Genomic DNA, 24,259 nt, shown 5'->3' with positions numbered 1-24,259 from the left:
AACCTGTAATTTCAGCTTTTGACACTGTGCCCTTCCCATGAAAAAAACCACAAATATCTCTAATGCACAGGCCAAAGATCATCAGGAATAACCCTCACACCCTCTGCTTCAGAGAGCCTTGAGGGCTGAGGTCACATCCACCCATGAGCTGAGGCTCCCAGAGTTTTATCCCTTTCCCTCTCCATGACAAACACCTTATTGTCCTGGGCCAGGCGCTGCCCACAGAGCAGCAGTGTTCAGGCGCTGCAGATCCTTCAGAGGCAGGCAGAAATGTGCCAGAGTACAACATTTGCCAAAGTTGTTTTATTGGAATTTTTCCAACTAGATCTGATTATCAGATCCCCTTCTGCCATATATGTAAATTGATTGCCTGAAGCTGTAAAACACAGCGCTTGGGTGTCTGGCGAAGTGTCAAAACTGTTTCAAAGGCACAATTTTGAGTAAAGTGACAAGGTGGTTGTTTTTATTCTCCCTGGCACTTAGGGGGAGCAGGTCTTGGTCAAATGAAATGCATGACAAAAAATTGTCCAATGCTTATAAATTCAGAAACAGTTCAGAGTTAAAAATCAGAAAGACGGCATGACAAACCAAGTTAATAAACTCTCAAGCCAGCCTGAAAACTGACTTTCCTAAGAACTTTTTCCCTCTCCACAGTTCCACTCAGAATTAGCAAAATACAAATTCCTAACTTTTCCATCTCTATTCTGAGCCTGATTTGTGAAATGAATTTTGAACAGCAGCTTTAAAAAACTTCTGAGTTGTCTGAAAGGAAGTTCATTAGAGAGACGACTATGTTCCACAATGGTATTATGTTTTAGCTGTTCTCATGAATCAAAGAAATTATACCGGGAGTGCTCGGCTCCAAACCAGTTAGACATTATGGAGATGGTGCTGCCCTTTCCAATTTTCAAATGCATATTTATCAGGTCTTTTGGGCCTTTTACAGTCTAGTGAAGCTTTAATTCTTAGAGATACAGACATACAGCTTAGTGGAAGTGGCATCTTCAGTCTCTGTTTCCTTATCTTCTCAAAAACAGCTTTGAGAGTTAAGCACATGGATTTTGCAGAGTGCTGCACTCTCATTCCCCATTTTTATCAGCTGTTCAGCTTTCAATAGCAGTTTGGTATTCGTCATGTCAGCAGTACTGCCCTCCAGGAGCTGCATCCCCAGCCAAACCTCAAAAGAATCACTTCTTGACACAGGCAGCTCCTCACAAGCCGCTCTGCCACTTCCTGCCAGCCACTTTGGGTGGAGGCTTAGCTTCCAGCATCCAGCCACAGAAGATGCTACCAACAGGAGCCAACTGATGCTCTCGACCCACCCAGTTCTTCTCATCTCAGAGCAGTATCCAGAAATAGCTGCAAAGATCTGCAGTGGCTTAGGAGAAGAGCTACTTGTGCTCTGGCAGGATTTTTAGGGCACAACTGGTAGGCATCTTCTCACAGTGAGAACTTTTGCCTCGGACAGAAATGGTCAGTGGAAGCTGGCTTCTTTTAACATCATTCCATGATGTGGTCTGTGGCACATGAAGTTTAGCAGCTCCACAAGCATGAAGCAGAAATTCGTCTTGGCTGTCAAGTATTTGTTTGACTCAGATCACACTGAAGCACGTTTAGCATGACTGGGCTAAAAGAACTTTTACTTACTGATTAGCAAGGGGAAAAAAGCCCTATAAACAACCAAGAAGCCAACCATATCCAAAACTAGATTTAATTGTAAATTAGCAAGGACAATTGAGTAGCACTTAATGCAGGCACAAATCAAGAGAGGAGATTCAAAGGTTCACCAGAGACTTCTCTCCAAGATACATAATTTTGTAATTAATGACACCGTTTTCTGTACTTTAGGGTACAATGTCTATCACCCTTCCTGGAGTGAAACATGAGTTTTGTTTTGTGGTTTTATTTAAGCACACTGTTGACCACAATTAGAGGAAAAGAAATTATGCATTTTTATGTCATTTAAATGAATGTTTTTTTGAGAACTCTTTCAAATCTCCCAACTATCAAATCAAGTCTGGTAAAGTAATTCAAGCATGCTATAGGCCATAACTACATAACGTGTCATTTCTTAGCATAAAACCAAACCAAACCAGAAAAACCTCATCATCAGATTAAGTAACTCTGTTTCCACTGGAAGATCCCCTCAAAAGCAAAAGGGTGAGCAGGAGCAAGCTTCTCTCAGGAAGGCTGGTGAAGGCTTTGGGGCATGAAGTGCAAGGAGTCTTCCAAGTGCATCATGAAGTTGTAAGCTCAGCACTAATAAATGCTCACACAAGTAGAAGATGAAGAAATAAGGCAATTCACATGGGGATAAAGCCCTCGGTGGTCTATGTTTTGAGTAGGACTGAATTCCCACAGCTGCTGCACCAAAACTGCAGCATCCCTTAGCCAGCTTGGCCATACCTCCTTTCTCCTAGGAGTGCATGTCCTTTAATTATTTCTGGGCAGACTGCAATAATCTGTAAGACAGGTGATGTTATACACAGCTGCTGTAAATGCTCCTTAACTGTCAGGATGGATTTTCACTTCAAGTACAATTTTCTGAACTCATTTATTTTAGAAGAAACCGTAAGTCCGAATTTCTGACATCTAGAATTTGTGGTAGAGCATATTTTTTTAAGGTTTCTATTAGCATAAACAGGTTATTTTAAAAACATTACAGAAATTAGTCTGTTGTCTGTTGTTAGGAAACCTCTTGAAAACAATTACAGAAATTTCCTAACAGCAATTTTTGGAATACAGTCTGCTTGCTTGACTACATTTCATAAATTAGAAATGGGTTTTATTGGCCTCATCTAAAAAATCAGTGTTAAGAGTTTTATAATGAATGAGCTTGTAAGAGAATTACAAGGACATAATGCATGCCATAACATAGTAAAAAATAAGACAGGCTGACCTCATTAAAGTCATGAATTTGTAAAGTTTTCCTGTTCAGGACAGCATCTGAAGCATTTTTTTCAACTCAACACAAATGATGATATTCTAAAATGTTACCACTTCAAAGAGATTTAGGACTATCTGTATCTCTTTAGATAACAGGACTTTAGCTGAATATGAATCACAGAAGACAAAAAATATTCAAAAGCCCAAGATGCTTAAATGGAAAATATTAAGAAATAACATATAACACTGTCTTTAACTCTTATGATAATTCACACCTTAAGTGAACTTCAGGTCTTTGTACTTCACTATCAGATGCAGACTGTAAGCACCTGCACTAGTCTGCAGGAGAAGAACACTCACTGGATTCTTGTTGTTGTTATGCATGCCACATTTCCTTTCCCTTCCTGCTGATAAACACCCATCTGCTTTCACTTTGCAGAAACTTGTCAGACATCAAAATTAAGATGTTCCAAAATATTTAATTTCACTTGGCCTGTGGCAAATACTCAAAAGAAAGATTACACCACTACATGCCCATCCAAATTTGCAAGTAAAAACCATTACACTCTATGATACTTTTAAAGAAAATTAAAATGCAAGTGAATTGTTTTGTAAATCAAAATGCTACATATTATATGTGGAAATCCTTGCAACAGAGGCAATAAACATTCCCTACTCAAGAGAACAAAAATCAACCAAAAAAAGACCCTTAGGAGATGCTTATGTATAGGACTGCTAGATCTTAATTTAAAGTTCAACGTGACTGCATTGAGACATGATTCCAGGAGCTCTAACATTAACTAAGATTAAATCACCAGCAGCTAAATGGTGTTTATTAGACAATAAAACTGCACAATGCCCACAGTCCTACACGTAAAGCCACATAAAATTAATCTGGTTTGAAATGGCAACTACCCAGACCAAATTTGCTAAAAGGTGTTTGGAGATATACTACTAAAATCTGAAGTTTACAGATTGCTGCCATATGAGACTGGGGAAAAACTTGTTTTATTTCCCTTTCCATCTTCACCAATATCAAAAGACAAGCTCAAAATGAAAACTGAGGAAAACAAGGGGTGGTAAGATGACTGATAAATTAAAATTCTTGCTCATGCATGAACCAGTTGGTTCTCTTGTCACCCCTTTCCACTTCTAAAATACAAGCACCCGAAGTCTAGGGAGCAAAAGAGCACTTGACTGCATATCACCAAAATCTGGTATTCTGGTAAAAGCTCTGAGCAGACAAGCATGGACACAAAGCACATTGTGCCCAAACAAAACAAGGTGCTTAAATATCTCTCAACCAAACAAACGAGAAAGCTCAAACTGAAAACTACAGAGTTCAGCCAGACCTTGTCACGATCTTTTTCGGTGAGCTGGGATTATATTTCGCATCAAGAATAACAGAGAAGATTAAAACAGTTACATTTTCTGCCAAGTTTTGTTACCCATACTACAATAATTTTTGCAGTAAGTAAATCCCTATATGATTTTAGTGGCTTCTTCCTTCAACTAAGTAAAAGAACGAAACACTGCCCTGCTTGTAAGCAAATTGAATTAACAGCTTATGCACGGAGAAAGCTGAATCTAGAAGAACCAGCAGACATCATCCAACACATCATATACTGGTTTTAGCTATAGCTAAAATCTTTTACAGACTATACCCATATCACAGTACTACCATTCTTAGGAATACCACAACAATATCTGCAGTAATATTTTTGAACAGCCAGCTCCTGGACTCCCTGATTACATGTGAATTTTGCTCTTCTAGCCTCAATTACTGCAGTGAGAAGACTAAAGCTCAGGAATGCAAACAGATTTGCTCATTTGTCCAATTATTTTCTTATTCAGTGCTTTCTCATGGTTTTTGAGGCCATGATTTATGTTTCCTGAATAGCCAAGCTTCGCAAAACTAGTACCATTTGAGGATAACAGAACCTAAGGAGAATCATCCCTGAAGCTAAATCAAAGTGTCTATGAGTCAGGCACAGAGGAAGGGTTCCAAGGTTACCCAGTCCCAACTCATCTGCTCAGTTTAAAGGCTTCATTGAACAAAACTAAATTTACAGCAGGCAAATTTAAAAAGAATAGTGACAGTTCACTGCACAGTTGTATTTACACTGCATTTCATAACACTTTTTAGCAAGAAAATTAAGCATTTACAACAACTTGGAAAAAAAAAAAATCTAAACTAATACAGTTGACAAGCCTCATACCTGAATGAAAACCATTTACTTCAGTTATTTAATAAACTTACATTCAGCATGATAATGCATTTCCCTTTCAGTCTGCAGCAGACAGGAACTAATACTCTCTGGCATTTGGAGGATACACAAGGCAGTTTTGAGGCATTAGATCTACCCAAGTAACTACCATGTAGGACAGTACACTCCCTTTACTGTGCCTTTGAATTATTCTGGTTCATAAAAAATGTGCTGAATGCCTTCACAATTAGGAGATTTACTAAGACAGTATAACACAGAAAACCAAAGAAACCTTTGCCTTCAAACTTGGCCAAACTGCGTTTTCTGCAGTTTGTAGCACTTGCAGCATGCAGACTGAATCCATCCCATGGCAGAGGCCACGGAAATGCAGACTGCTGCTCTGGTAATGCCTTGTGGTTCAGGTTTTTGCCGTTGCTTAGCAGTTATGAAAACAAACCACTTGACAATGTCAGAATTCATGACAAAGAAGTGTGGCAAGCAGAACAAAACTTACATACATATCTTTTGAAGAACCAGCTAAGGCCTTAAAAAGAAAGTTGCTGTAGTCATGATATTGAGGTTACAAATAATGTATTGACTAGTACAAAATCAGAACAAACCTTGACACTTTTTTGTTCCCCTAAGTTATCCCACAGTGAAGCACAAAAGAAGATTTCTTCTGGTTACCAACTTCTCTGCAATTCTAGTTTACTCAAACACTTTTTTAACCATGACAAAGTAAACCAAAAGTATTCAGTGACCATAACCAATGCACATCACTCATTCTGCTGGAATTCCATTGCAGATCAAATCAATAATAACCATCATCATCATCTAAAAACAACACCAAAATATCAAATTACACCATCCACGTTATTCCAGCATGAACACAAAAGACAGACTGCGCACTAGCATAGTGGAAAGAAGTGACAGATCAAGGTTTTGAGGGCACATGTTAAACTTTCATGTCATGAAGAAAGGGAGCATTCCATACCCAACATCTTACAGGTAGGTTTGTCTGGGAGGCAAATCCTGGCTTGCAGCACAGTTCCACACAACACTGCCTCTCCAACTCTACCAATTCACCATCAGCAGTAGCCTGGAGCCAGAGAGAAACCATCCACAAAGACAGAATTTTAGAGAAGAGAAGCCAGTGAACTGAATCTTACATGTGAAGCATGAGACTCAACAGGCCTGTGTCAGAAGAGGCTCACAGCCTTTGGGACCCACATTCACACATTAAAAAGTATGGAGTACAAATGCCATGTTATACTTTGTCATCTCATGCTAGTGTTCATATAAAATTTCCATTAGGAACAGCATTCCAAAATCAGAGCAGACTTTATGCTTGTCTTAAGTATAAAGTTCATGCTGACTCCTGGGTTAAGTAGCTTGTAACCAGCTTAACTACAAGATTTAGAGGCACTGGTGTGTTTCCAATAACTCTCAGGTGGCCACTTGGTGATGACACTAGTCACACACCAGCTTTGTTTTAAACATGTTTGGGTTCAAAAAATCATCTGTGCAATGTGATGCTCCCCGACAATAAAGCTTTAGCCATATGCTTCACGCCTTCTCTCCAGTGACACAAGTGATTTTACCTCTACCCTACATGTTTTTTATGACGTAACAACAATCTCTTCATTCCTTTTAGTTTAGGGCACCAAGCGCCTAAAGAGAAGCATCAGCAGGGCTCTTCTGCAGGGGCTATTTCAGGAGAGGGGCAACTAAGTTACAACCTGAGGTAGGGATGAGTCTGCTCTCAGAACTCCCTGAAAAATAAAGAGAAGCGGTGGGATCATGTTAACACAATGACTTTGGTACAAGGGGCCCAAAACCACTTCTCACCTATTCTATGGAAACAAAGGCAAACTGTAAACTGTAATTGTATCACACCTCAAGAGCCTTGAATCTCTCAAATAAAATCCAGTCTAAAGTCTAAGCACAAAGTGGATTCTAAAATTAACAAGCCACTTACTACATGACAAACAGAACCAAGAAATCCAGGTAACACTACAACTTATTTCAAAGCTATGTGACTGCACACTCAGCTCAGAATTCCCAGCTGAGCTGCTCAAAGAAGAGCAGATCATATCCAAGAAACTAAAATTGATTTATGCTTTTGTTTTTGTAACAATGACCCCTCAGCTTCTTGAGCAAAATGTGATTACACATGATTGATTGCACTCTTACCTTAGCTGCTGGCACTCTGTAGTTCTTAAGTTAATTTCATAAATGCTCTTGCATAACCTATGGGGTTTAACCAGAATCAGGTTTGTATATTCTAATTCCAATGTGCTTGTGGCTTTATGCATGTATTCTAACAATGAGATTTGCTGGCTGCAGTCACACAGTTCACTTTCAGGAAGGATACCCAAGAAGGCAGGTACTGACCTTCCCATCCTGTCTTCTAAGATACCCTTTAAGTATACCCTTACTTCTGACTGCTGCTCCTGCTTCTGGACTGAAAACAAAAATGAAGATGCAAATATTCCTAATAGATGAATAATGTAATTTACACAATAAATGTCTGCCAGAACATTTCCTCTTTGAAATATATTTTCAAGCTATTCTACATGTAAATAATTACTTTTTTTGTATACCTCCTCTGAAATCTATACTAGATCATAATTAACTCCCCAATATACGTAGCACAGGCAGAGACATTCCTAACAAGAACCTTTCCAGTAAAACAGCCACAGTGAACACTGATGCTTAAATTAAGCTACAATAAACGTATTAAATCTAGAAACTGAAAAGCTGTGTTCACATCTAAAACCAACTTACTGAAAATCTGAATTCTTAAAAATAAAATTATTTTGTTGAAATGAAAATAGAGGCTTGGTAGGAGATGAATAGGAAAAGCAATTATTTATTTCGTTTGACATTAGTAGCTCATTGCTAAATACACATATAATTTACTACATATAAGATCAACGGCAACTTTTGTAATTACAGTCATGGCTTGGAGGGATAGAGGGAAATATTGCTACAGCAATACCAACCATAAGAAGAAAATCCACATCTACTCAGAGCATCATTTCTACATTGCATTGTTTTTATAGCAAAGCCCTTTAACACAGAAGAGTGCAGTAAAACAAGAGTAACACCAATTTTCATCACATGGACATAGTCTGGGCAAGTATTTCATAGAAATATCCTGAATAAGCAAATGATGACCACACATCAGGTAAGAGTTTGTTCTGTTTAGTACTTTCATTCAGTATATGTCAATTAAAGTCAAGAGTTTAAATCCAGGCTTTCCTAAGCCAACTTCTCAGAAGCTGATTCAGAAAACAAAATATTTAGCGGTTGGCTGGGTGTTTTCCCCCTGTTCTCTACATAATCCCAAGCAGCCTAAATGAGATCTGATCCTCCTTAAACTGGCTTGACTTAGGTCTGCAGGGTTTCTTGGCTCAAGCAGTAAGTGAAAGAAATAAAACTGGTTTGGAACTGGAATCAGCCCTGAAGTGAATACAGGTACATTTGCATGTTCCTACCCCTGATGCAGAATCATTGGAATCGTTGTTTATCTGAGATCAGATAAGATGGGAAGGATGACCAACATACCATTGCAACACCTTTTCCTGGCCAACCTCAAGGGAGGGAATTCCCACCCACAGGTTTCTGGCAATGGGACTTGGCCTGTGGGTTTGGGGAACCAGGACTTTGGGTGTTTCTTTCTAGCTTGTCAAAGGTTGACCCCATTCTGTCTGTCTCTGCTCCTACCCTGGATTACTGATAAAATCATGCTTCCAACTAGCATGGCTTTTAGCTGACTACTTTTTCACCTTTCCATGAGCTGGCTCTTCAATTAAATCTTGCAGCATCCACAATCAATCACAGTCAGATTTAAAACAAGGATCAACTCAATTGAAAACAATCATCAACACTGATCTGTGAAAACAGATCTATTATGATTCTGACAGCTGATTTTCTCACATCTCTTTCTCTCTTACTTTTGACATATCAAGTTTCAAAAACAGATTTCTATACATTTCTACAGTTTCTAGAACACCTACAATGAGAGAAGCAATGACTACAGTACATGTAATGCTCAATAAATAATTCAAATTAAATAATTTTGATGAAATACAAATTACCTGGCTTCCAATGGTCGTGTGAACATTGTGGTGTTTATTCCCAAGGCGTGTCAAAAGAGCAGAAAATTTGAAAATGGCTAGGCAATATAAACCCACATTTCACACAGAGTTAAGGACTCCTAGTACATGGATACATTTCAAACTGACAGTAAGGAGGAAATCTTAATAGAAGGACTTCCGTTGCCCATCATTTCAGATTCACCCTCATGGACACAGGAATGTCACAGCTGTACAAAATTTTTCCTCTGCATCGCTCATCCCTGATGTCCTGGGCAGAATCACAGAAAAACACAAAAAACCACTGCTGCAATTCTTTGCAGATCAGCAGTTTGAGTCTCCGCTTGGAGAAGGACTCTCATCAGTACTAAATGAGGTCTGCCACAGCTTGGCCCAGCTGAGTCTCAAAAACACCCAAGAAAAGAATCCACCACCTCTCTGAGTGGCATGTTAAAACTCTTGTGCTACTCAGTGGTGAAAAACGTTTCCTAATGACCAGTCTGTACTTCTCCTAATGGCCAGCCTGAGCTACAATTTGTGACAGTTGTTCCTTGTTTTAAGGATCTGCCACAAACAAGAGTTCATTTCCACAGTCATTACAACTTGTCTTTAAGATGCTATAGGCTTCTATAAGATGGCCTCTTCTTTTGGGTAAACTGAAACAGCCCAAAGACCCTAATCTCTGCTCATTACTTATGGTTCCCATGGCTCAGAATCACCTTGGTAATCCTCTCTCCATTTCCTAAACATCGTGCTTTGCATTTGAGGAACCTTGGAACTGACTGAAGAATCAGAGTACTCAGCAATGCTGAGAAGGACAATTACCTCCCTAGAACTGCTGGCCATAGAGACCACCATGCTGTCTGCCTTATTTGCAATGAAAATGCACCAGTAACTCATTTCTGATTTGGCAGCAATCATCATATCCCATAGCATTCCCACAAATGTTCTCTTCAGCCAGCTGCCTCCCAGGCTACATTGCTGCAAGGAGTTGATCTGCACAGGCACAGAACTTCATGTTTATTCTCACTGAACTTCAAGAGCTTTCTGTTAACCAGATCTCAGGCTTCCTAAGACCCAGTGAATCGCATTTCTACCACTTCATGCACTGAACTCTCGTGCTAATTTAATGCGATCTATAACTTTTCTCTGGGTGCATTCCACCACACCATCTAAGTAATTAACAGAGAGCTGACATCACTGGCCCAATCCCTCACAGGCCACTTGTTTTTTGTCCCCAGTGAGACACTGAGCCATGGAAGACTACACTTTGAACTCCAATATGCACACAATTTTCAATTAATCTAACAATCCATATACCTCCTCAGTGAGAAATGATAGCAAAAACTGGAGTCAGAGAGTCACAGGATGGTTTGGGTTGGAAGGCCCTTAAAGACCAGCCAGTTCCAACCCCCCTCCCATGGGCAGAGACACCTCCACTAGACCAGGTTGCTAAAAGTTCCATCCCTGGATTGGGCATTCACAACTTCTCTGGGCAACGTGTGCCAATGACTCACCACCCTCACAGCAAAGAATTTACTCACCAATATGCCCAAAAGTACATATTTGGTCATTTATTCACAAAAGGCATTCAGGTTCATCAAATACTTCTTGCCCCTGGTACATTTGGGTCAACTGTTCTTGATTATCTTCTCATTCTTCTCACATTTGAAAACAAATTCCCTGGAGACATGATATATAACATTTCTAGGTGTTGCAGAAGCCTGACTAGCCCTGAACTACCCTTCTTTCTCTCCTTAAAAAGATAGGTGTAATAAATAAAGCCTTTCCCTATTCTTCAGGAACCTCTCTGATATATTTTCATGGAGAATTGCAACTGCAGAACAGCAATTGCATCACCTATGTCTTTCAGTATCCTAGCATCAATCCCATCCAGCCTGATAGATCTGAACACAGCCAGCTTTCACAAATAGTTCTGAGTAGTAAAATATTCTGTTTCCTGTGCTGCACTGCTTATTTAAGTTCTCCTAAGCAAACTTTGCTTTTGTACAAAACTGTGTTTGGAACAAGAACATATCATGACTCTTGCCTGGTGGGACAAATTGCAAGACAGGCCACCTCTTGCCCATGCACTCAATCCCACACTGCTTGGGCTCTGAGGACACAGCATTTATCCCCACCCTTATAAAACTTGAGAGGGCTCTGCCCTCAAGCTCCATGAGCAGCTATCTACCAAAAAGTGCTTCTCACAACTAGCCAGTGACATTAAAGAGAAGAAAACCCAAATATTCAGTGCACCAGCCTCAAAATACTGATTAAGGAGAAGAACAGAGAGCCAAGAAATATCCACAGCACAAAGAAAACTTTCAACCCAGTTACTTCCCGTCAAAGTAACTGAAGGAATGAAGAAAAATAGTAACTCACCTGACACATGACATTAAACGTACTTAGCAAGACTAAAAGTACTATATTCCACATGTATTCTGCTAGGATGTGGTTACTCCAGGGGAACAGCCGAGACCCAGTGAGACTCCCCTTCACTGACATTAAAGAATCCCACTGCTGCCTTGACAGATCTGCCAGGCTGACTTCCTGAATGCTCAGTGCAAGATTGCTACCTCTACTTTCCCCTGCCTTTACCAGGGACCTGCAATCCGCTGCAGACTCGTCACTACTTGTTTCAGAGTTGAGAAACAGGAGGACCCAAATACTGTCTAATGGCAGCATTTCCAGAGGTCTTCAGACAAAGCCCTCTGTGCAGATGCCAATTTGCTCTTTAAAGGAATTAAAGTAAATTTCCATAAATGATGAAAAATATTGCACTTTAAAAAGCTACAGCAATGAAATATGACCTTTTCATCATGGAATTAAATATCCTTACTGTATTTTCCCGGCCTTAATCTTTGTGAACTTTCAAAACAATTATCAAATAGATGCAATACCTCTATTAGTGCAAGTGGAACTTTCTTGTTTGCTAAGATTTTTACACAGCACTGTACAGAATAAAAACCCCTCTACTTATGGGACACTCCAGTGAAAATCTGTAAATGATTTAAAAGAAGCTGCTGCTAGTAATTATGAGCCCTTTAGATAAAAAGCATCTCTGACAGGACATTTTGGGCACTATACTTTGCATGGAAAGGACATAAGGTTGCACATAGCACGTAGGATTTTTGAAGTGTGAAAGACAGAAAAAAAAGAAGAAAATACGAGCAAGGAAGTGCCCATTTTATTTTATAAATGAGTCAGCAGTATGGGGTGATATTTTTACAGAGCTGCATGAAGCAAAGCACCAAATGCTGCCAATGCGACTCTAGAGTGATAATATAGACATCACACTGAAAATTATATGTTTAGAGTAAAAATCCATATGAGGACTTGCATGCATTTCACAAAATCAAACCCTACTGTCTTACTTAATTCCAACAATCAGATGTAACAAATTCAGCTTACTCTTCTTACCCAAGAGACAAAGTACAAGTTGCCTGCTCTGTATCTATGAATGCTATGAGACCTACTTTTAGAATTCCATTTTTTATTTAAGGGCTCACAGTCACAATCACATTAGTCACGCTCAGTGTAGGTGTATGTAGAAACTAAGAGAACTACTCTCTTTGAAAGCACTGTCATTTAATGAAAGACAGTATTGTGACTGTTTTAACATTTTGAACATATGAACCTCAGATCAGAAACAACTGCCTGTGAAGGGTTCCAGATCACCATACTTCATCTCCCAGAACAAGACTTACCTAGGCTGCCAGGGAAATTAAATGTTAGTGATAAGCAGAGAAGTTGCGTTTTGATAAATGCAGATAAATACACTTCAGAAGGCAAGAACTTCCCCATGTTCAAGGATGCAATCTATGGTCAGCAATGGAATCTCTGGCATTGTGTATTATTTTTTCTTTTTTTCAACATGCTTATCTAATTTTTAACGTTAAATACCAACAGCTAGATGTGCCAACCTATAACCTTTAAGACTGGAAGTTTAAAATCATATTGAATGTCAAGAGCAAAGCAACCTATCCTCTTGTGTACATCAGCATCCTGGACTGGGGGAATTCTGGCCTTCCAGAAAAGGTGACAAATGTGTTCAGTATTAATCCAGTTTCAGCCTGTTGATGATTCACCAACAGAGGGGTGACTATAAAAACACAAATATTCATTACTTGAAAACCCATGCTGCAGTAAATGTAGCACTGACAGGCAAAAGTTTCCAAGAGGAACCTGAGACATATTACACACATCCCCTGTCCAAGTGGAATAGTATGAGGAGCTAATGCCTCTGTAGGCTGTGATTGACTTGCTGTCAGATCATAGTTTAGTTTTGCATATGTGGTTGGTTCAACAGTATTACTGTGTCTGCACAATCCAGAGATCTCATCTTTAAAATATGGATGGGGTGTCATCACATCATCTTGGAAGCACACAGTTCCACCTTCTCCTTGATCTGCTTGCTGGGAACTCTCTGTGGACAAGTTTATCAGCTGTAAGCAATGCCTTATCAGTTCTTAAAAAACCCTCAGCCAGCCAAAGCAATAGGCTTCCCCCTCGGTGGAAAATTCAGCACTTCCAATGGCAGAAACACAATCTCAGCTGTATATGGGCCAGTACAAACATCCAGCAGAAAAAAATGCTGGGCCAAAACACCTGAGGCCACAATTATGGAATATTCCAGTACCAGGAACTTGGACCCTGTAGCAAACAGCAGAATGCCAGATTTGAGACAGGTGCCTGTAAAGCACTGATTTTAGTGTGAATATAGACAGCTTTAGAGCATGGAGGTGATGAGTTCAATTCTACTCTTAGTCAAAGAGATTAATACACAGCTAGCAGTCTGCCTGACACTACAGAGGAATGAGGGGTCAGGAATAGGCCAAAACAAAGGTGAAGGGATACACCTCCGGCAGGAAATGAGGCTTTGTGGTCACAGCCTGAGCTGTCTCACCTTAGTGAAGTGGCAGCAGAACCAGGTGAAGGAACAAACCAAAATGCCTGGGAAAGGATACAGAGATTAGGAAACAGGGGAAATGAAAAAATATTAACTGAGTAATGAATCAAGGATTCAGCATTTCCTATCAAATCACTGTGTTGTTTAGGGTACCCTGAAACCTTAAATTCAAGTACAGCAGAAACCCACTGGCTGCTTTGAGGATGCACAGGCCAAGGCCATAGCCACTGAACACAAATGTAAGAATAAAGAAAAATTAAAACCATAGCTAGATACTGCTATGGCAAATGTTACTGGTTATCTGCAGAACCACAAAGCTTTTCCACTGAGCTGGCAGGTTTGAGTACTGCATCTAGGTGCAAGATTTGATGGTTATTTTGCTACACACAACAGACCATGGCATAAACACCCTGGTATCCCCTGGGCTCCTTGTTCTTTCCTCTCTGCAAGTGTCATCAACTTTATTTCAGATGCAAAGAAAGGCACAAAGAAATGCAGAGGGGATCACTGACATTTTGTTTCATACTAGGAATGTATTGCGCTGGAGTGTCTAATGAAGATAGCAGCAATGAGGACTCAAAGGAGGTCACTGGTAGAAACCAGTGTCGTTCAATGCCTGTAACATCTTGACCTGGGATTTCACTTCTGCCTGCAACAGGGCTCCACAGGGAAGTAGAAGCAGAACCACATCAAAGCAATAATGTACATTACTGGAGAAAGGATCACAGGGGATGTAAAGAGCTAGGCTGAGAAGTTCCAGCTGCACTCACAGGAATAAAGAATAAAAAATACAGCACACACTGCGTGACTATCAGAGCTCCGAGGCTGCATAAACAGATCTTTTATCACAACAGCAAGCAGGTTGTTTCTTTGCAGTCTGCAGGGTGGTAAGTAGAGCAGCAAGGATGCAGCTGTATGAGCTGAGTGTTAACTAAGGGTGTAATTCTGTCTATCACATTCAATTTAGGAATGTGAATACATTTCATATGAGTTTGGGTGTCTTACTAATGGCCTGGGGAGCAATTGCCTTAGCCGATTCAAAAATTTTTTGTCCAACAAAGGAGTTGAGTCCTTTACAGCAATGACATTTAATTCATAGCCAAAGTCAATCTAGAAGCAGTCCTGGACTGCTTGTTCTCCTTGACTTAATGTTCTCCTTGACTTAAAGCTAGAAGCAATGAATAAGCTGATGTCAGTAAATGCAATAGTTTTGCTAAGGGCTTCTTCTGTAAAAAAATTTCACTCTCAAAATTGTCCTTAAAATTAAGTTTAAACAGAATCATGCCATGCATTTCAGATACCAAAAATAAAAGAGCTCTGTGAGCATGTACTACATCAGAAAGTGCTTTAGGTCAGGGAGGCAATTCCTTTTATCTCTCTCCCCCCACACTCTGCCTCACAACACAGCACTTCTGAAACTCCTCCATTATATACCCACAGCTCAAGCATGAGACTGGAGAAGAAACCTATTTATTTCCGTCCTTGCAGAGAAAGATTTTTAAAACTATGCCAAACAAGACCACATGTTAGTCAATAAGCAGAGACAGGTGGTAAAAGCAGATGGTTTTCAAAGGATTTGCGGCTGTCCCTGGCTCCACCATCCCAGAAGCTCCACAGGGTACTGGCAGAAGAAGCGGTTCCTTTCCTTTTCTTTCCTTTCTCCAGAAAACCAGCAGCTGATGTTGCTGGCTGCCACAAAGGCAGGAAAGGACAGGCAAAACTCACTCATGTTCTTCATCCCACCTCCAAACTGCTTTTGCCTCTCTGCAGAAGCCCAACTGAACACAAGCCACTGCTCTAGGCTGAGCAGCCGGGTGCCCACTTGACAAGAGACACAAATCCACCCCCGTGTTTGCTGGTCCCAGCCATGACCAGAGTAGACAGAGCTCCTGGGTTTGGCAGTCAATCACCACAGACCACGACCATTTTGCTTCTGACCACACCAGAGGATGGTACCTAAGAGAGCATCATAGCACTTTCCAGTGCTGAACCACAGCACACACACCCACTTGCAGGCCAGAGCCCTGCTCAAAGCACCAGCACCTGTTTCTGAAGGCCCTAGTGATGAGGAAGGCATCTCAGATGCTGCAACCCCACACAAACGGACTTTGACTAACAGTGAATGACTTCACGTCACAGAGCAACGGCAATGGGAGCAAAACTCACGGAAGCACAGCTATTCACATTACACCCCAAAACAGAAAAAGTGGGCAAAAAACCATTATTTCATGTGTAAATAACAGCAGTGAGAAAAATATATTTCCAATGAGTGTCATGTGTTTGGCCAATGCAATGTTGATTGCTGCAGCTGCAACCTTCTCCAAGTTACTGCTACTTATGCTCAGGGAACAAGAACCCACTATAGACAAAGAGACAGCACAAGTGTCATGCTGTCATTTTGGGCACACTGCCTCAGCTGGAGCACAGCACCAGCTCCAGTCAGCTGTAACTCTCCTCTGAACTATTACTGCTAAACACCTTATCATACCTAAAATGATGACTCAGACCATTTCTTATTCTGCTGATGAATCATTACATGGTGCCACCTCTGGCTACTATCAAAACCACCTGTAAGCATCTCAGCCATTAACTCCACAGTACACCCATTCCAAAGAACCTTTTAGAATGCTGCTCTGCTCTATTATTACCCACGTATTTTGTGAGTAAATAAAGAATCCCTCTTTCAGCATTTACTAAAGCGTAGGGTAGGAACTACACTCCTGAAAGGCCTGGTATTTTTCCTACACAGCATCTCCATTTTTCAGATTTTCCTCAGAAAGAGGAAAGATTTGCTCAATATCAACATAAGATTTATTCTTGCTTTACATTTCTTAAAACAATACAACTGCATAGCTTTGTAAGAACCTTTTTCTTCTTGTTTATCTGTCCCACTGTTTACAAAACTGCAGTCCATTAACATTTCCATAATTTCATCCACAATACCAAGGTAGTTTCTGAAGGCATATTCTAGAGAGGGTTGTAACAAAATAGTGTAATTACATTCAGCAGCCCCAAAATTAGAAAAGGCTTTTTTGAACCATCTACAGCGAAATAAATCCTCCTTCTTTACATTAAATCAGGGAACCTTTCTTTCCTTCAAACAATTAGGTTTATGGCTTCTTTCAAGAATGTAAAACAGAAAACAAACAAACTAAAAAAATAAGCTGTCAGTCCAGCCAGTCCCAATTTTATACAGCACTGAAGAACTGAGTATGCTACAAAGGTAAACATAATTTTTTGATTCAAAACTGGAATCAAAACCTAGTATTGTTTACAGAGAACACCCATGGTAGAACTGCTTCTTACCTTTGGACACAATAAAACATGGATCTGGACTCGGACAAAGACACAGCCAAAATATGGCTTTAGAAATTATATTGTAAGCATTCAGGTTTGTGACCAGTCCTGCCATTCTTGAATGCATTAATCAATCACCAAGTTTTATATTTTTTCTGTTAACCCCACAAGACAACCACCTGCTACTCAAAGCAGATATGGAAGATGGATCCTGGTATAGAGGGTTAAAAACTAATTGAAGTATGAGGAAAGCCTATTATAACCATATTTTATGGGCACAGTTGCACCACAATTACATTGTGAAAGGAGAAAAATTATTTGGGAAGGAGAAAACTTTGGAGTCAAACACAATAGCATATTTTTGAGGCACAAGATACCTTTTTCTGCGAGCATGAGTGGAAGAACAGAGCCCCTTGCAATTTCCAAGGGCTCCCCAAGCAAGGGTACACCCAATGAGAAACAGATTCAAGCAACTCCTGCAAAACACAGCCAATACAATCTTAGAACAGAACACAATTGTAACTTAACAACAGGTATTTTTGCCAAACCTTCAATACGCCTCATACTTTAGCAACAAATATAGTCACAGATTTGAGGGAGAAATGGTTTCCAGTTTTTAGTAATTATCAACAGAACATTAATTACATACCTACTATTATTATTTCACTATGTAAAGACCTAGTTTGCATTAATTTTAATGCTACATGTCACTGAAAGACAGCTAAAGAAAGCCTTAAAGCACTATGAAAATAAGTGCTAAAAAACCGCAACAGACAAAATGTCTGCCTCAGCTGGCATTAAAAATGGGAAATACAGGCTTACCATTCAAAAACTGAATGGAAAAGAAGTGTAATAAAAGCAAAAGTATCTGCTGTAGTCTTATCTTGAAGGACATAAGTTTCCTCTTTGACCCAGTTCATCAGACCCTTGAAGGGTATGTCTACGCAAGTGACTGGAGACAGGCAGGCACCTCTCCTCCCTCTCCAAACTGGCCAGATAAGAGTCAAATTAAATCCGGAGGCCGCACAGCAGCATCAGCACAGTACCAAGAGAGCTCGTGATGCTGTACATACCCTGCTTCGAGGGGGAGCAGCGCGCTCTTCCCCCAAGCGCATGATCTCCGCCGATTCCTCGTGTTTTAGTCAGGCGTTGAGTCACACCCAGGAATTCATCCAACTCAAAACCAGGCCAAGAGCAACAAGAGCAGATCTGCCTTTGGCCAGGAGTAATAGTCCCATCCCAAGCAGGAGGTCAAGAATGCGTAGCCAGAAGTGATGCAGGCAGGCAGACCCGCTGGTCAGGCAGGAGCCCACATTTAAGGAGCAAGGTTTGGGGAGTGCCAGCACAGGTCCACACGGGCCACAGGGGAAGAGCTCCCAAACGAGGACTGCCTTTGTGAAATAGCAGCCTAAGCCAGGGAAGTCAATGTCCTTCAGATTATCCTTATTTCCAGACACATCTGGTGATGCCTGACTCTTTCCATGACCCACTCCTAATAATTTACATAATTTTAATCTCAGTGGATAATATTCAAACTTCCATTTCTTAAGCCTCCTTTGTGGACTCAGGACCCTTAGGGAAACAATTCTATAATTTTTCAAAATGATAATGCAAATAATGCATTATTATAGGACAATGCTAATATTATCCCCTGCAGCTGTTATTCCCAATATTTTCTTCCAAACATAGCAAAACCAAAAAACATAGTAAGATAAGCAACAGTCCCCAGATGAGTCAGGTACTCATCAATACAGTTTTCTCCACCCCACTGAGTTGCTCACATGATCTGTCCCTTCTATAGGTCAAAGTAATTTGCTATTGGGAAAAAACCTGGCAAAATCTTCAGAACTAAGAGCTTTCTAAGTGAAATGTACGGGGGCGTGGAAAGCTTTTTTGCAATGACAGTCTAATTCTGCAGACTGCTCCTCTGGAGCAAGGATCTACACTCCGCCACAGGACTCAAAATCATCAGTATCCAGAAGATTTCTGAAGACAATGACCACTTGTTTGTGTTCTCCACTGCACCATGTAGCCAAATGACAGTTTCTGTGCCTTTGGTCAAACTGCCAACAGTCTCTGACACAATCCTTCTGCCCTGTCATCATCCATGTTCCTCTCCATGCCAGCACTCCCTCACCTTCCCAAGTAACCCACCTCCCCAAGATTCAGGTTTGTCAGATCTGAACTGACTTTGGGGAAGGTACAAGAAGCTTATCAGTCAAAGCTGCTTCCTGTAACAGAGCCACAAACTTTGTGCCTCTGTTAACAGGCCATTTCCTATTACTTTCCTAGTAGCTGATCTCTAGATATTTTTTTCCCAGCTGACATGCTTTGTGTTCTATTTACTCAGCCTTTTCTCACATGGTCTTTAAGATGTTTTAAAACTACATTTCCCCACCACTAATTTAAACAAGCCTTGACAGGGATTAAACTTGAATCCTGAACTGGAAAAACTGAAGAATTTGCAGCTTCGTTACAATATCAGATCCATCCTCAAACATACTCTAAATATAGTAGAAGGCTGGCCTAAATCTGCTATTCTTTCATGTTTAATTCAGATACCTTTGAGTGAATGCATCCCCACCCCCCTCAATTTTCTCATCCCCAGTTCTCATCACCCATGTATTGAAATTTGTGGTGACTTTAACTTAGACAAACACCCCAAAACACAAAGGAAATGTTTTAAAACACTATAGTTTTGCAGTAAAAAGTTGTCAGAACAACACAATAGTTCTAAAGGTTAAAGCACTACATTGAAGCAAGGGTTTTACAACTTCACTAAAGCAACTATCAATTTTTAAACTGTGTAGTTACTTCAAACAGAAGACGAGTCCCTAACTCAGTAATGAACAGAACTTGGATTTTTCTAGTCAAGAACATTACAACTAAGCAGGAAACTATGATGCTTTTGACGCAGAAGCGCAAATCAAAATAAACTCCAGTAGCAAATCTCTGTGCCACCAGCTTCTTAACAAGTGGGGATGAAGGTTCTCAGAATTCCAGCATGCACCTAAAGTTACACTCTAAACTAACAAGCCAAAACAATGTGAGCTTTGGTATTAAAAGTTTCTGAAAGGCCTTGCATTTTGTTATGCTTCTTGGATTATCTACACTTGTTTTAATCCAAATTCAAGTGACGCAGGATTAGAGCTGATATGGATTTTGGAACATATTTTTCTAGCCTAAAAATTGCCTTCAGAGATAGCAAACTCTCAGTCTAAATAAAGATGCAAAACTAGCCTCTTGACTGAATTTATAGTGCAATATTTCTGGGTGAACTCAAATTTAGTGTTACTGCTTCCCCTCAAGATAATGGTCTGTCATTAGTTATTTGTTTCTCTAGCTATGCCCTTAAAAGGCTCCAAGGCAAACACGAAGAAACAAATTGCTCTGAGTAACATTACTGTAAAGGACTGTGTAAGACAAGACAAGGTCATATGTCTCTAGTTTCCAGAGAACCGAGGATATCCTCACAAGATGCTGTACCAAAATTTGTGTTTGTTGTGCCCTGCAGGTGGGGGGCAGCAGAGATATCCAGTTATTTCCCAATCAAGAGACAGAAAACATCATCAAGGCTCTGAGTAAGGCTCTTTCCTCATATGATTAAAACTCTGTCGCTATCTAACACCACACTTCTATTTAAAACAAAACAAAACAAAAACAACGTATGGGCCTAGGAGCAGGAAAACAAAAAGGCAACCCTCCCCCAAAATTAGATCTTCCTTTATTTTGAACCGTATCGCACTGAGGATTTACCCTTACCCGCAGCCAACCCTGCGGCTAGGCAGGGCGGGAGTCGCTCGCCACATCCTCTCCTCATTCACAGGGTCGCACCCCGGCGTCAACTCACCCAAGGAAGAGCCGAAGCACCAGCGGGGCCGGGGCCGCCTCTGTCTCCGGGGCACCGCCCGGTGCCAGGGGCTCGACCCGGCCGCGGTACCTGCCCGCCACGACCCCGCCGGAACCTCCCGGCCCCGCGGCAGCCGCGGCAGCCGGCCCGGCCCCGCCGCCTCCCGGGCATCCTCCCTCTCCAGCGTCGCCTCCTCCTCTCCCTCGCCCTCACACCATCTTCTACCTTCTCGGATGTTTTGGGTTTTTCTTCTTTTCTTCCCTCCGCCGTGCCCCAGCGGGTTGCTACCTTCAATTGCTGCTTTTCCGAGCAATTCTTGTTTCCAAATCGCTGCCCCCCACCTTCCCCAGCACGCAAGCAACTCCCGGCAAAGATGAGGCAAAGAGAAAAAGCAAGCAAGCAAAGGAAAACAACAAACAAACAAAGAAAAAAACAACAAAACAAAACCAACAAAAAGCCAACAAAAAACTACGGAATAAAACCAACAAAACCCACCCAGATAAAATTAACAAACCTCTCGTGGCGCTCCGGGTGTGACAGTGTGTATCCGGCCGGGGGAGGGAGGCGGGCAGGAGCAGCGCCTGCTCCGCCGCTCCGAGCCGGACCGGGGGAGGATGCGCACCCGCCCGCCCGGGGGGCGGACTGGGGCCGGCTGGCTCAGCGCCGCGGGCTCTGCAGCAGAAACCACCAGGCACCGCCAGGGCGGGAGAACGGCCCCCCGCCTCCCCCAGCAGCCCTCGGCCCCGCGTGTGCCCGTGAACCCCCGCCTCAGGCCGCCCCTTCCTCCGCGGCCGCTGCCGGCGTCGCCCCTCAGCTGCGAGGCACAGGCGCGTTCGGCGGCCCGGCCGCTCCTCTCCGCGGCCGTGCCGCACGGGGTGCGGGCACGCCGCACCAGCCCTGCAGGAACCAGCAAGGCAGGCGAGAGCAGGCTCTCTCTCTCCTTTCCCTTCTTCCTCCCGGAGGGCTCCCTTCCTTACCGTGCTGCCGGGGCTCCTCCGCCGCCTCCGGGCTTGCTGGGGCCGGAGCGAGTGGCGGCGGTGGTGGCTCCTCCTCAGCGCCTGCCCGAGCCCCTTCCCCACCCTCGTCCTCCCCCGCTCCGCGTGCGCCGGCGTGAGCCGGCAGCCGGGAATGCGGGAAGCGCGGTAAGGCTGCGCTGGAGCTCCGCAGGCATCTAGGGAAGGGCGGGGGAGCCCCAAAAGCTACTAAATCCATGGTGAAGGGGCAGGGCGAGTGGTCCTTTGGGTGTCCTCCAAGGTTATTACGCATCCTTATCCTTTTCAGCTCACAGCAGAACTTACGACTACGATTAAAATGGTCAGGAAGAATGTTGTGCACAGAAACAGAGTTATAAAATAGGCATATTAAGTTAATTACACAAATTGTCTTACCAGCGTTAGGGGAAAACTGAGATTTGCAGCATACCTATTCAGCCTGGAATACCTGCTTTCAACACCCATATTCCTTTTCTCTCTTTGGCAACAGAAGATACGCCCTTAGATTTTTTTCAACTCAGAATCAGCAAGATGTGACGTTTTTATAGCCTCTTATTACACTTGCAGCATGTATGAGTATTAATTAATTTTACAAGGTTGTGCTTATTTCATTATTTCCTTCCATTTATTAGTACTGGGAAAGAGCCAGCCTGGGACAGATTGGGTAAGCTGCTCACTGATGAGTGAATCGGTATGAGAGCTATCAGTAAAACACTCCACACACAGGGACTAAGTACTGCACCCCACAGCTGCAGCTCTCCCACCTCTAGCTCCTTGCTTGGAGACCTTAAAAGCTACAGGTGCCTGACACTTCCACATGAGACCTATCAGTGCCTGTTGGCACATCTAGGCACGATCTCGGGCTAAGTAGAATCTCCAAAGCCTCATTTCACCTCATTCTGCCAGGTGTCCTTACAGTACATGTGCCAGTCACCTTCATGTGATACAGGACACAGGGCTGTAAGACCCAGGCAGACTACAAAAATCGAACCAGGACACAAGGTCTGTGTCACCTGCTCTGTACATTACACGTATGGATTGGAGTAGGGTCATACAGAGCTGAGCAGGTGATTCATCCCACAGAAATGGGTGGGACGTAGAGAACTTTGCCTTCATAATTCATACAGATGGAAGAAAAGCTTCTCCTTCTCCAGTACCCAGGTGCTATCACAAAGGTTTGGAGCACTCAGCAGGAGAGTGGAAGCTCTGTTTGAATTTTATTTTTGCACTTACAGGGAAAAACAACCTACAGCTTCTTTTACAGTTGGATTTCAGTGATCTTAAGGATCTTTTCCAACCTCAGTGATTCTGTGATTCCACCAAAGGCGTTTCAGATTTCATTCACTGGAAGTGTAGCAGGAGGAAACTTGCAAGGAAAGAAACCACAGGTTCTACGGGAGGAGGCCCCAGCTGTCTGCAGAAAGTGACTGATGGTTGATGGGATGTTTCCGAGTAAGAGAGTTTTGGTTGCCTGCATCACAGGCATATTCTTTAACATAAACATCTGCCTTGACAGGCTGGCCAGGCCTCTGTCAAGACTGAAAAAGCCATACCTGAACTGATGGTGACTGACACCAAAATGAGGAACAAGTAGACAAAGATGTGACTTAAAAGAATAGTCAGTGAAGGATGGCTTTGTTCAAGGACTGTGATCTTGCACTTTGAAAACTAACCAGAAGGAAAGTTTTTGGGAAGCCCAGAATGAGACAGAACTATTTTAAGTATTATCTTTCAGGACACTGAATAGAGAGCTTGAAAAGCAACAGTTCCTCAGAAACTCTTCCAAGAGGTATTGTATAGGAGACATACAAATCTGCAAACTTCGTGAAATTCCTTTGGGAAATTTCCAAAAAGCAGGCAGGCTAGAAGAACAGTTCCCAAGAACCAATTAGGACATTAAATTGCTCACGTGTCAGAGTTGGTTCATGACACCTTCCCAGAAATCTCTAGGGGAAAAAAAATGCTGAGAGCATAATTTGATTGAGGAAATGAAGAAACAACAGGGAATTGTGCCA

At 41.9% G+C, this 24,259-nt stretch overlaps 1 protein-coding gene across 4 annotated transcripts in view; it reads right to left on the bottom strand.

Annotated features, from left to right (window-relative positions):
• LOC119708750 (fatty acyl-CoA reductase 1-like) overlaps positions 1 to 22,348 on the bottom strand; it is a 120,329-nt gene extending 97,981 nt beyond the window's left edge. The window contains exon 1 of one of the 4 annotated variants that reach the window (XM_038155538.1): positions 22,230 to 22,348. Coding sequence is in view for 1 of the 4 variants with exons in the window: in XM_038155536.1 (XP_038011464.1) it covers positions 21,165 to 21,211 (47 nt within the window). In the remaining 3 variants the exon portion in view is untranslated. Of the gene's footprint in view, positions 1 to 21,164; positions 21,462 to 21,766; positions 22,193 to 22,229 lie in introns of those variants that run through there. The other 3 variants (XM_038155539.1, XM_038155542.1, XM_038155536.1) reach the window with 3 other exon arrangements.
• Between the last annotated feature and the right edge of the window lie 1,911 nt (positions 22,349 to 24,259).

The sequence above is a fragment of the Motacilla alba genome, chromosome 1A (assembly GCF_015832195.1).
Source record: "Motacilla alba alba isolate MOTALB_02 chromosome 1A, Motacilla_alba_V1.0_pri, whole genome shotgun sequence".
Lineage (NCBI taxonomy): Eukaryota > Metazoa > Chordata > Aves > Passeriformes > Motacillidae > Motacilla > Motacilla alba.
The sequence above is the reverse complement of the archived record's forward strand: the minus strand, read 5'-3'. Positions and strand labels throughout refer to the sequence as shown.